Below are 14520 nucleotides of genomic sequence, written 5' to 3' on the forward strand. Positions count from 1 at the left end.
CACAGATGTCGAGCCGCGCAGGTGATGGGGCGGGAAAAGGCCTCACAGGCCCCCTCCCTTCCTTTGGAAACGCCGTCTTGGGAGCTCCGAGGGGCTCCGGCCGGACACTGCCTCCTTCCCTCCCGTCACCTCGCCTCGCCTCTGAGCTTGCCCCTCGCCTCCGAGCCCACCGCCAAGGGTTCCTGCACCGTGCCCGCAGTGGAGGCGACGGCGAGCAGAGCCGGAGTGGCCCAGCCGAGCAAGGGGCTGAACAGCATCGCCGTTGCAGCGGATGCACGCAGGTGGTGCGGCGCCGGGAGAAGGGCCGCTCCGTGAGCTCTTCACCTGTGGGCGTGACCACCGTCCCCCCTCCTCCTCCTCTTCCTCCTCCTTTTTTACTCGAAGGGCCGGCGCTGCTCTTGCTGCAGAGATTACAAGCGGAGCTGGGGCTGCGGAGCAGAGGACGTGTCGTTGTTGCTGCTGCCCCGCGCGAAGTGTCCCGCTCGCCGCGGATCCGCGGGACCGGCTGGGAAGGGGAGCAGGCTGGGCTCGCCGCGGTGCGCGGAGCGCCTTTTGCCTGGCGGACCGGACCGTCCTTCCCGTATCTCCATCCCCGGCCGCTGGCGGGATCCTCCGCCCTCCCCGTCTTTTCCGCGGGATCGCTCTCTCCCCTCCGCGGTGCTGTCCGGCGAAGCGCTGCCCAGGCGGCAGGTAGAGGCGGACTCCCCGGTGCCCGGGCCCCGCGGCGGCCATGCGGCGTTGCGCCGTCAGGCGGCGGGCGCCCTAGCGGTGCGCTCGGGCGGGCGGGGGGCGGAAGAGGCCGCCCCGCCGCTGGCAGCGCTTCGGCTCTGGTCCGTGTCTGAGGAGATCCTCTCTCCTGGGGGAGGGGGTGGAAAGAGGGAGAGAGCGAGACAACTTCTGCCCCTCTGAAAAAGGAAGGAGAGGCGGGGGGAAAAAGACAAGCTCGTCTGTGGGACATCTTCAAAGCTGGGCATCACGCCAGGCATCCGAGTTCCAATAGGACACACCAGCGCTGGTGAACCTCACCACAGCAGCAGGAGGAAACCTGGTTGCAGCTGCCGCAGCGAAGTCCCGCACGCCTTAAAGACTCCTGGGCTTTCCGGCTGGAAGATGCGTCCTGCCGCAGGAGTGGGCTGCTGCTGAGGAGCGTGGGGCTGTGGAACATGCTTGCCTTTGGGATTATGTGTGGAGAAAGGCCGTCGGTCCTGGGGAGAGCTGGCTGGTGAACCTGTCTGACTTTGTCCCCTTCCGGGGAAGTGGCTTCAATGGCTCCATCTCCCAGGAGAAGCAGTAGGAAAGATGCCAATGCCTTGCCAAGCATGTCCTCAACTTTCTGGGCTATCATGATCCTGGCTAGTCTCCTAATCGCTTACTGCAGTAAGTACATGTTTGTCCTGGTGCTTTTCCTGGATGTAAATCCTCAGGTAACACTTCAGGTGAAGGATGAGGTCTGAGTCTGGCAGGTGTGGGTAATGTGCTATAGTTAGCCTTGTGCCTTGACTCTTCTCCTCTCCTGGTAAACTAGATAGAGAGACACTTTAATACTGCTGTTTCTTGGGAGCATGAAGTGTCCTTACATTGAAGATGTGGCATATCTACTCTAAACATGAACATTTATTGAATCTTAGGAGCTAACTTTTCAGTTACAGTAACCGTGATCCAGTATTCATTGTTACCAGATGTTACCCTCTGCTCCCTCTGCGTACATGCTCTATTACTTCAGTCCATGTTTCATCAATGGGAGCAATTTTGCTTATGTTAATTCCTATAGGAAGCATGTACTTAGTCAAGCAACAGGTGCCATAACATCTCTTGGATCATGTATGGTTCTCTGACTGTAAAATTGCACTGGAACAAGCCAGGAAACAAGCCAGTTTTAGGTTTGTCAGTAGAGAGTTGCATATTCTCTTTCAGGGTTGGTAGATAGTCCATTAATCACACTCAGTTGGAGATAAATCTCTAAGAATCAAGTGGCTGGAATATCAATACTTTTGAAGGTCTTAATTTTTTCTTGTTCCAGTTCTGTGATCTCAGAAAGTGTAATTTACAAGCAGTTATGCAATATAAATATTATTACTGCCCATACTTCTGGGGAACACGTTTCACCATCATACCAGGGTAAGAATTTTTTGACTGGAGGAGTAGAGGCAAGCAAACAAAATTCCTGTGCAGTAATCAAAAACAAAACAGTAACTTATCAGGATGGGCTTGCACAACTTTGCCGGAATGCATTCACGCCGTATTTTCCCAAGCTGAATGTGACCTGTAATTTACCCATAGTGTGTATTCTTTTCCTTAACCGTAATATGGAAGACTTTGCTCTGGGCTTGTCATGTTGGGCTATAATAGGTGGAGGTTATGATGAGTAGGAAATGGATTCTGATTTTCAGGAGCATGTCTGCTGCATTTCTTAACTCTGTTCCATTTTTTCAGAATGTAGCACATGTGCCTGTTCTTCTATGTTTTTTTTTCTTTTACTGAAAAAAGATTTTAATTGGCTAAGAAAACCTTTAACTCACCTCTCTGTACATTACAGGGATGCTGTACTGACAACAGGGAGAAGCAGCTTATTCCAAAAAGAATAGCATATTTTGTAATGACTTCTTATAATTTAACACATTTTGCTTTGCACTTCTCATTTAAAAAATCATATCAAACAGGCCACTCTTCTAAATAATTTCATTTTGTACATATGTATTCTCATATTCATTATACTAATACGTAGGGTGTACTTGACAACACTTAAATTTTACAAGAATTTATATACATACCAAGAGAGAAGTACATCAGTAAGATCATGTTTGAGAATGAATAGTTCAAATGTAAAAGGAATTATTAAGGAATTTTTAAACTTTGTCTTAGAAATCTCTGGAGGATCCTAGGCTTTTTATGAAATGACATAAATTCTTCTGTGAGTTTTTCTACGAGCATACCCTCAGAAAGTGTTAATTGTGAACTCCTTAAAAATATTTTTGCTCAACAGTGTGAGGTTTGACATTGTTCTGTTTTTTAAGGAGTAAAGCCTTTCACTTGAATTGTTAGATCTTCTTTATTATTGGCATTATTTACTGATACATGTAAATGTTAGCTAATAGGAAGACAATTTCTGATGTGTTTAAATGACCAGTTCCTATTTACTTCTCTCACTTAGTGTCAGTAGTTTTCCTCAAACATGTAGTGCACTCTTCATGCCATATAACACTGAAAAGCACTATGCAGCCTAAAATATGCAGTGTCAAAACACTCCACCATTTATGCAATGTTTCACTGATTTGACAACTGCAATTCCAAATGTTAATGAAGCACCATGTACACTTCATCTAGCTGTAGTATTTGCAAAATTGCAAGAATGTTTTTTCTACGTGGAAAGACTGAAGATGTCTAAAAAAAAAAATCAAGGAGAAAAAAAATGCAGCTATTTCAAGGTAAAGTATTGCAAAATTTATGAATTCTTTTCAGAATCACCTAGAATTTATTCAATATTTTTCCTTCATCTGACTTATTTATTACTTTTTTTCCTTGAGTTGAAGCATAATTGTGGTGGGGAGGATAATGACTAGTTTGCTTTTTAAGAGAAAGAGTCGTGCTTTTTTTTGTTGTTGTTGTTTTTAATATAAAAGGAAGAGAACTTGACCATGTAAAGAATTCTGTATTTCTCTACAAACCTCATATTCAGGTAAATTGCAGTATGGTTACTTATATCTCTTACATAAAGCAGGAATCTGTGGGGGGAAAAAAAAATACATGTGAATATATTGTTCATGTTACTACAGGAACCTCTTATTTATATCACTGTACATTTGCATCAAACTCTGCAGCTGAAAAAAAAAAATCAGAACTTTTGTTTATAGGGCTGTGGAAAAGGAAAAATGTAAAACTTCTGAGCTGCTGTGCTTACTTTAATTTTTAATATACTACTCTGGTGAAGCTTATTCCTGAATTAGTCATATGAGTATTTCTTTCCTTTCTCCTAATTACTTTATGTATCTTTGTTTCTGGGAATGTATTTATTGTTCCATGGTTGTCCCTGTTTACTGAAAGCAACTAGTAAATACTATACTCTGATTTCCAGCTGACAGCTAAACAGATACTATGAAGCCTGTTCTGAATGTATGCGTGCAAGCCATTAGATTTAATTTATACTTCAGTTTCCAAAGTACAGTTATGTTCTTTGTCATGGTAAAATGATGAGCAGATAACTTTTTCTTTCTTAAATGTTTAGATTATACATAGGGATAGTGGCTCCATCCTATGGTGGAAGAGAAACCTGCATCAGATCAATTAGGTTAGTTGCTATAGTGATAAACATAATGTAATATTCTCCCCCTAAACGTTTGGTAGATTCTCAGCAGGCAAAGGCTGTTGAGTAGATTAAAGTAGTAAATTAGGCTGTTAATATACAAAGTTCACTTGTGTGTCTACCAACGAGTTTGTTCACTCATCAGAAGCATCATTAAATGTAGAAACAGTCTAGAAATGCTATCCTGGTAGAGGAGGAACGCCTTCAGCTGTAATTCAGAGTTACAGGAGACATTGCATTTTTTGGATCTCAGACGTGTGCCCTACATAATTGATGAGCAGTAGGAGACCACACTGAACTACCTGCAATGAATTCCTTAAGTTACTGTTTTAATGTTGTGAAGGTGCACTGAATTAGTTTTTTTTTCTCTTTTTGTAACTGGTCTTTGCTTTTTTTTTTTTTTGCCATGTTCAGAAGGTCAGTAAACTAAGTGAATTTTCTGTGTTATCACAGCTGTGTACTAAGTACATGAAGAATACAACTGATGTGTTTTAGAGTCAGCATGATTATTTTTTTCTAGTGCATTTTTTTTTCATTTGGTTTGGCTGTAAATATGGAGGTGCTTTTTATGTGTAAATAATGACTTTTAAACAACAAATGGTTCAGTGTTAGTGAAGTTGTGGCTATTATGAGCTTTTGATTTTCCATATTTTATACAGTTTTGTAAGTGTAAGGAATAGGACATTACACCCCTGTGATGTTTTGCTGTTCTACTAAAGTAATGCTTCTAAGGACAAGCAAGCAGTTTATTATGTATTTATTTATTTTGAAAGGCTGTATCAAAAACAAGTACTTTGAAAGTTCACTTTCATGTTTTAAACACTGTGCTTGGAAGAGAGCAATATGAAGCCCTGGTGATGATCTTCTGATTTATTTATTTTCATTTTATTATCAAAATGCAAAATATTTCCTCTAACTCAACAATTTTACATTATAAGTGCAAGTTATTTCATGAAGAGTAGGCCTTTAGCACAAATGAAAATGTATCTGAAAGACTTGGCTTTGTACTATGAAAAATGCAGATAATTCTTATAAAAAATATTACATTGATCTCACCTTAATTTGAAATTCTGCTGTTACGTGCTATTGGACACTGCTTGTTTGAGAAATACCTTTTCACTGTCCTGTTCCGTAATTTTGTATTCTAGAAAGCAAAGGTTACTATAGTCTTCAGGAATATAGTTTCCTTACACTTTTTGAGACTGCTGTCAGGGATGAACATTAGCAGTGACTGTCAGCTGGACACTTCTCAAACAGGCACTACTGCATCATCGTCATCTATAAGCTACTGAACAGTTGTTGAATGATAAGTCTCACTACTTGTTTGTTTTACGTAAATCAGTTTCCACTCAATAAAGGACTGCAGCTCCCATTGCTGATCTTATGTCATACATATGACTTTATCTGTTTTTTACAAATGGGGAAAAAAAAAAATCTGTACAACTGATCTGTAGTTTTATTAGGTTTCCTGCAAGAATTACTGTGCTTGTATTTCTCCAAAACTCTGCACACAGAATTAATGTGACCTATAAAGCAAGTTATAATTCAGACTTCTTTTAGTTTACTTCTACATCACATAATCTTTTATTAGATTACATAAAGCCAAGATATTGAAGTTGTTTTGTTGTGCAATATCCCTGCTACACCTTTTTAGGAAGGTTATTTAAATAAATAAATAAAACCAGTGCTTTAAATTTAGTGGCCTCTACAATGCTCTGCTGTTTGTCAGTGTGAGTACTGAATTGATGGGGATTATGTGGCCAGTTCTCTTGTAATTTGTCCAGATGATCTTTACATAGCATTCATGGGTGTCAACATAGGAAATAGTTTCTTACTGCCTTTAATGTTGAATTCAACCTTCTAAGGATGAGTAATCACTGTCTACAAATTCTCAAATTCATCCTCAAATTATGAAAGCTACTGCTTCCATCTATATGTATAGCATAAGTGATAGATAGAGTGAAAAGCAGAGAAGGATGGAGGCACTAGGAAGAATGGAGATTTTCAGTTAAATATATGGCATAGGGTTCTTCATGTCCTTCAGCAGGTTGTAGGAGAGAGACCAAGATCGTATAATATATACTGTGAAAACAGTATTGGGAGTGTGCATTAGAGCCCCTTTGCCCTGGTGTCTGCTGCTGTACTACCACCATCTGCTTCTGATGTTGAGGGCCAGCATTATGAACTGAGAGATGTTACTTTCAGAGCAGTCCTTGGAATTTATTTTAAATTTGCTGCTTGCTTAGTGTGCATTCTAGCCATAAAACCATTATTTGAAACAACTAGGCTTGCATCTGACATGCTAAATACATTCTCATTACAGGTGCCTTGAATGTTGTCATTGACACAAAAATGCTTTTGGATACTGAACTATGGACAATAGTGTAAAAAGCAAGGACAAATCTACATAGTGTTGATTAACTGTAATCTTTCTGATTTTATTATTTGTTGCCAAACTTAGAACAGGATGTTTTCATGCTTGGGCTCGTATTTGACCAGATGTGCTGTTCTGCTGTTGAACTGGGAATGTGTTTAGTTATTTTGGGGCTGTTTAAAGGGAAGTTACACTGTTATTTGCACAGACAAACGGCAAAACTACATATTGTTGAATTTTTTGGAAGTCTCCTCTTCAGTGATATACTTTCATGTCAGCCCTGAAAATAGGAAAATCTTTTGTAGAGGCAATTTGGAAGTGTATGAACTATAAGAAATATGTGTTTTCCAATATTTTTTCTGTAGATGTTTATTTCAAAGTTTTTGTGCATATTTTTAAATGTGTAGACTGGCTAAAGCATAGGAATTGCAGACATAATTGTGTATAATTCTGCATTCATATGATGATCTACTGATCTCCTGAAGTCTTTGTGACCTGTTCTATGTCAGGCTTTGGATAGACTGTGTGGTTTTTTTTTTTTTTTGTTACCTTTCTTCAAACACTTCGCTGCCTTCAAGCAACAACCAAGTATCTTGTCTAACTCTGGGGTGAGGAATGTAATAGGATATTTCCTGAGTGAGAGTTAGCTTGTTACTTGTTAGCCTGTATCTCAGGACGTCAATAAAGAAATTTTTCCTAATGTCCAGCCTGAATCTCTCCTGATGCAACTTTAGACCATTCACACTTCGCTCTCCAACAACGGCAGCTCCTGCTCTTCCAAGAAGAGAGTGTGGTAATAGGGTGGGATTTTACAGTGCTTTCAGGAAAACATACCTGGCAAAATAAAGCTTCCTTCTGTCTTTGTGACTGGAATAGGCAATTTGAGGCTTGACCCACTTGTTCTCTTTAGTGTTTTGATGGTTCAGAATGGGAGCTGTATTTGTCTTTAGTCTGTTTTGTACAGAGGTTAATTCCTGAGTGCTGTCAACAGATACGTTCTGTTAGTATTTTTTTGTAGCAAAGACTGAGCAAAAGCCCAGAGTAGAATGCCAAAGAGACTGGTGACAATTCAAGTTGCAAGTTATGTTGGTTGAACTGATCCCTGATTTTCTTCTGTTACGAAGTAGAATCGTAGTGACCAGTTCTACTCAAGTACAGGGGTAGAACTTCCTGGTTCTATTAGCTAACAAAGCTGTATCATTAAGGAGAGAAAAGTCCTTAATTCTTACAGAAAGAATAAATTACTAGGTATGGGGAAAACAAAAAAAAAAGAAAAGAAAAAAAAAAGGCTTCCCGAATTCTACCTATCAAAATGTAAAAGGAATTTGTATTCTTGTTAATCATTGTAATTTATGATGGCTTTTTACCTTTGGTCTTAGGCTTTTTTTTTTTGCCCTTTTTGTCCCACGACTCTGATATTGACAAATGGATACTCTGACAAAATGGCATACTGTTATTGCCAAATGCCTGCACCACTTCTAATGCTCTCAAATGTCTGTACCTCTCCTTGTAGACTATTTAAGTTTTACAGTGAACTATACCACTGCAGCTTGATAGAACAGCTTAGCCAAATGGAAGAAATGAGTCTAAGCTAAGCTTCTGCACTTTTCTTTAAATGGTTCATTTGCTGACAGAAATGTAGAAGTGCTGTGGGACCAGCAACTTCTGACACTTCTTATCTTTCTTCACACTAAAATAAATGAGCATATCTGATATTGTGAGAAGTTACATGTCACTGATGGCATTCTCTGGTGTTACTGAAAGAGTGCACCATTTCTCTTTTTCTCTTCTGGATATAGATTTGAATCATAAAAATATAAGATTATTTTCTGAATAGAGCTAATACAGTAATCGGAGTTAATCTTGGAAGTGATTTTAGTGAAAAATATCAGAGAGCTGTTCCAGAGCTTTTTCAATACACTCTGTCAGCAGTACTTTATTTAACATTCATCTCGAGACTCATCTCAAGATGAGTAAGTGTATAAGCATTTACGAATGTGTATGCACCACTATAAAAAAAAAAACAACAAACAACAACAGCAAAAAAAAAACCCTTCAATTTTTAAAATAAAAGCAAATGGCTTTAGAACTTGTTCTCATTGAATGTTATTTGAAGGTGGTAGTTTCCCTGAAATCATTTCCTATGATGCATTAGACCTAGCATTTATTTATATATCTTAATACTCAGATTAGCAGTCCTTTTAAGATACCAAAAATAACTTCAGTGGATGTTTTCCTATTAGGTTGTCAGCTCCAACTAGAAAAAAACAAATATTTGTTCTATTTGGGTTAAAAGACATGACAAGCACATTTTGAGTATGTTGAATGAGATTGATCTTTCCTTAATGAAGATTTCTGCAGTACAGTCATTTGCATTTATCATAATCTCCTTTTAAAGTCAATGGAAATTGAGATAATTTACAGTGTAAGACATGCAACCCTCTTTAGATACCTTTCTGTAGCACAGTCTGCCTCAAATTGCATTGTATTTAGTTTTGTGGACCATAATGCAGCTTAGACAACTTGCATTTACTTAAACATACAGTTTATCAGAGGAATCCTACCCTTTGTGACAGCATCTTCATAGTCTTGCTTATGTTATTTTCAAGGTCCACAGTTGATGTTTAAATGTGTAATTTTAAGTAAACAGCTCAATATTTCTGTAGGGAAGAAAAAGCATGGTGAAAGAGGCTTGTGGTAAAGTAAGAGTGTAGGCCAAGATACTGAATTATTGAAGCAAAAAAACTGTGTAAATTGAGAGATGTAGTTGGCATACACTACTTGGATCTTCTGAAGACATTTTTGCAAACAGCTTGTATCCTGAACGGAATGTTTTTTTTTTTTTTTTTTGCAATGCGTTTTGTCTTACTGTAAATGCTCCAGTTTCATTGCCAGTATTTTCACATTCTAGACACTCTAAAAATGCTGTCTTTTCCACCAGAGCTGGAAACTAGGTGAATTGTAGATCAGGGTACCAGAGTTGATTAATTTCACTATTGTGCTTTCCTCATTTTTAGGCACGTTCTGTAGAAAGCATTTTTAAACATTTCTGTTTTTTTTTTTACAGTGTGATTAACTCATTTAAATCACCTGCTAGTGAATTAGCTAAGAAAGTGTTTAGAGAGTATCAATTTGTACAATTTGTACATAAATATAGGGTGCTGCAGGAAAGAAGGCGGCTAGGAATAAATCCTTTAACTCTTGGTTAGTCCTGAAGTGGTCAGGCACTTGGGCTAGCTGATCTTTGAGGGACCCTTCCAGAAGAGCTTATTTATTCTACTCTATGTTCTATTCTATATTATATTCACCTTGAACATCAGAACAGATATGAGTTGTACACAACATTGAAGTGCCTCCCCTTCAACTCCTCCTGCACCATCTTACTCCCCTACTGGGAAAGTAGAAACTGTTTTTGAAAAAAAGTGCATTATGTTTGTTAGAGTATTGCTTGTGCTAAAATAGTTTCTCCAATTCTGTGTTTTTCGATGCAAATGTCACTTTTACAGTCCTTTTCATCTTAAGAGGTTTGTTTTATTTCCATACTTTATTCTTTGATCCGTATGTGACCGTTCAAGGAATACATTCCTACTTTTTACACATTTCCATGGTATGTATCTTCACTTTGGGTTGTTCATGGGCACTTTTTGTCTAACAGTTGAGCAAAACTGGGTTTGCTGTCTGTATAGCTAGAGATCTCTACCTTAATCTTATCTATAAATGTCATTATTTTTAATATAATCTTACTGAGAATGCCTTACTGAAAAGACTTTTTAACATCTAATGATGTTATGCAGCACCTTTGCTATGTTCTGTAGAGTTTCTAAAGTGCTGCTGCAAACTCTCAGGGTGATAACAAGTTGCATGAACTGGCACTTGTAATTACAATAAATGGATTTAAGCTATTTCAGATACAATTCCAAGGAATTAGTTTGAAAACAATTTATAATATTTAGTTGGTGGCATTTCAAAAGCAATTTCTGTGAAACAGCTTAATCCTTATCTGTTTCCATTTTGACATTTGACAGGAATATAGGTAAGGCAGTATATTCTTTGGCACAAATATCACACTGACTTTATGAGACTGATATCGTATTGAGCATATTTTACGCTAAGAATCATTGCTTAATGTTCTCTCAGATAATTTATCTCTATATAGGGGAAAGGGATGTGCTTCAGAATCCTCTATTTTGCAGTGTGAAAATAGTCATTCCCTCTTGAGTTCTTAGCACAAGATGCAAAACAAAGCAATTACTTTCCTCATTATTTGTGTTAAGCCATTGAAATTTCTGTAGTGTTTTTTTTATCTCTATGACAGACTAAATCTGTAAAATCAAACAAATATTTCATACATTATCTTAATGGAGTTAATTCTTGGTACATTTCACAGCCTTTCTTTTTGCTGCTTGTCACAACTGATGCCCATTTTTCCTGAGTACTTCTTTTAAAATTTAGTGCTCCATGTTGGTGCAAAGTCTCAGTAATAATTTTTCTACGTTTTTCAGTTTTCTTTATTTTTCTTAACTAAGGTCAGGTGATTTGGCCCTACTATTCGTTTTGCTGCTTTCTGAAGTGCTTTGTCTATTACTAAGTCTGACAAGTACGGCTATGTGAATCACGTTGGCTTGCTAGTGACTTCTCAAACAAATTAACTTGATTTATGTGCAGAGGCTTTTCTTCCCAACTACTAGCCCTGCAGAGGTTTGAGAATCACACTTGATTGTTTTTCTTCCACATGCATCATATTCTCTGAGCCCAATTATAAACTCTGATCATTTTGCATGTATGTATGTTATTAGAACTTAGTGAAACAGCAGTGTGAATAATGCACATCCAACAGTAGTTTATTTTGTTTTCTTCTTTGATTCTAAATTAAGTTAAAATTCTTTTAAAACAACAGAAGTAAGCTGCTGAGGAAAAAACATGCTTCCACTTTCAGTGCAGGGGATTTACGCAAACATTTTTAGTTACCATTTCCTCATTGATGGGAAGAGAAGTAGAGCATTTCTCGGGCAGTAAAAGTAATATTGCATTTTATGGAGGTACAGTAGACCTGCATACTTGAGGCAATATTCTGTCATGTCATTCTTCCATGACCAAAATGCTGGAGAAACATGTTACATGGTGGTTATTTGTCATGATTGGAACGTCTACATTTTAAATACATTTTAGTATTACTCAAGTGATGTATGTTTTGTGTGACAAAAGACAACCGATGTTTTGGTTGGATGTTATGGGAGGTCACATAAAACTTGGAATGAAAATTTCAGAGTTCTTCTGTAAAGTCTAAGAGCAGTATTTCTAAAGTTTGCTTTCGTCATATTTTATGTTCCTATTTTGCTTTCTTTTTTATTCCAGTCATTTTGAAGACTGTGTACTTGTACAAATGCATATATTTATTCTTAGGATGTAGCATTGTATTTGAACTTAACTTTCCAAAATGTGGCTTTACTTCCCAGATCATTAAATTCACCAGTTTTTCTTGAAGAGGAGAGATAATAAGATTTTTTTTTAAGGGAAGGAAGTATGGAAGCCTCAGAAGAAAAAACTGCTTAAACAAAGAAGAGAGGAAATAAATTTGTTAATCTTGGCTATTGACAGGCTGAAAATAACTGGAACTTAGATATTAATTTGCTGAGTTAATGTTTCTTTAAAAGTCAACAGAGAGATTTTCATATCAAGAACAGCTGTGTGACAGACACCCACTGGAGAAAAACCCGTCCTTAAGAAATGAAAGTATGGGACTTCATGCATATGCTTGTTTGTGTGTTCATTGCTTTTTTCCTCTTACCTTCATCTCAGGATCTGTTGATGTATAAACACATGGATGCATGTGTTAAGCCACGTGATACTCTGGAACATCAGTTTTAGTTTTGCTTAATTTGAAATGAAGTTATCATACTGGTTTACTTATATCTTGTCTGGAATCTTTGAGAGGAGTAATTTTCTTTTATTTAGGAATATTTTGGTCAGTAAATAAATGTAATTTTTTCTCTGATGACTCTTTCCTGCAACATCATATGAGAACACTTTAAATCTTGATAATATCAGTTCTTTCCAGTCCTATAAGGTAAAGAGCTTTATTGATTTATAGGGCATTAGATACATCTATGGCTGCAAATCATATAAAGAAAGCTAAAAGTTGAGTTCAGAAATTGCTTTGAGGTAGTGGTTTGTGTGTCCAGCCTTGTCTCTCTAGTGCCTTTTGCACCTGGGTTTGAAACATTACTGCTTGTGAGAAACCTGTACTTACTGAAAGACAGAACTTCCAATTCCATGCTTGCATAATACGATAACTTTCTTAGTGGAAGAATTAAAGCTGTTGAAAATAATGAAAATCTTCGTTCTCAACAGTATTGTAACTAAGTCTGGAAAAATGGATTTTTTTTTCTTTTTATGTGTGTTTAGCTAATTAATCCAGTTGCTACACACATGCATACTGACACTGCTGGAATCTCAGCCAGGAGGTTTATCCACTTTTAGTGGATAACCAGGACATTATAGCTTTCAGCTCTTTAGAATAACATTGTGTCAACGAAAGAGAACCTACTTTCTTTCAAGTTGAAAGTAGGTGTTATTGGAACTATACTCAGGCAGAAAGAAGGTGTTGCTTGATATATTTAAAAATTGCATAGTCTAGCAGTTGTTATTATTTTGGGTAAATGACCATAATGCTGCTTTTCCTGAAAACAAGCATTTTGAACTTGTATAAATGCACAAGATGAGAAATGATTTATTGTGTGTAAACAATTGAAAAGACTCCTTTCAAATCAATTGCAGATAATGAAGGAGAATTAATGGTGAAAAGAGTGTTTGTTTTTTCCCTTGAACTTTGATTTAAAATGACTAATGATGAAACAACGCATTGGAGATTTGCATGAGTGTCTGAGACAGCGAAGCTAACAAAGGAAGAATAGCTTCCACAAGTGAAATCCATGCAAGCACAGCATCAAAATATCAAAATATATCTCAAAATTTACCTAATTAAATATACTTAATTTAAAAAGCTAGATTACTAAAGGTGGGATAGAAATATCACTCTTAAAAATGTGCTTTGGTTGTCTGTTCAATATGATAAAATATGAAAACATTTTCATGTAGTATCTACAAATACAGGATATTTTTTTTCCCAGAATGTCATTTTATACAGTGATTCTGACTGCATTCAGAACAAGTACACACACAGCAGAAGCCTCATTTTATAGCAGATTTTTTCTCCTCTATTGCTCAACTAGTTTCTATACAAAAAGAGGGATATTTATGCAGGATGAATCTCAGTTTTCTATGGACAGTATTGATTTTACAGTAACAATAGGCTTCTAAATGTAAATGCATTTTCTATATGTGTTTTTGATGACACTGAAAGAGAGGTTGTGATGTTGGATTTTGTTTGTTTGTGTTGCAGGACAGGCATAATGCAGCTGTTGTTTTGCATCTCATGACAAACACTGTATCAAGTAAATTAATTATTTTTAAAGAGAAGTGAATAAATCCTAGGAAATTTTTTTGTGAATGGTATATTTGGCTGCTATGATGAATCAGGCAAAACAAAGTAGTTTCTTTTGCCATGTCAAGAACACACTGAATTTGTGAAGCTCAGAAACAAGTGTCAAGGAGTTTTATGGGCCCCATTACCTTTCAGGTTCATAAAACACTGCCAACAAACATATCCGTCTCTTTTGTAGAATAAATAGCTCAATAAGTTTATAGGAGTCTTTTTTCTTCTGTGCAAGAGAAGAACTTTAGAGTAAATTAATCTTAATAAATTGCATTTGTAATTTATTCCATTAATCTTGTGGGAATTAGTATCAGAATGATACTAATACTGTTTTAACATCTTTTTCTTCAT

The 14520-nt window shown here is 37.4% G+C and overlaps 1 protein-coding gene across 3 annotated transcripts in view; it reads left to right on the plus strand.

Moving 5' to 3' along the window:
- The first annotated feature begins 801 nt into the window (after window positions 1–801).
- Window positions 802–14520, plus strand: part of FAM19A5 (family with sequence similarity 19 member A5, C-C motif chemokine like) — a 421841-nt gene continuing 408122 nt past the window's right edge. For 2 of the 3 annotated variants that reach the window (XR_005841183.2, XM_015275813.4), the window contains exon 1: window positions 1025–1377. Coding sequence is in view for 1 of the 3 variants with exons in the window: in XM_015275813.4 (XP_015131299.1) it covers window positions 1266–1377 (112 nt within the window). In the remaining 2 variants the exon portion in view is untranslated. Of the gene's footprint in view, window positions 1378–14520 lie in introns of all 3 variants that reach the window. The other variant, XR_005841186.2, reaches the window with a different exon arrangement.

Source organism: Gallus gallus, chromosome 1 (genome assembly GCF_016699485.2).
Source record: "Gallus gallus isolate bGalGal1 chromosome 1, bGalGal1.mat.broiler.GRCg7b, whole genome shotgun sequence".
Taxonomy (NCBI): Eukaryota; Metazoa; Chordata; class Aves; order Galliformes; family Phasianidae; genus Gallus; species Gallus gallus.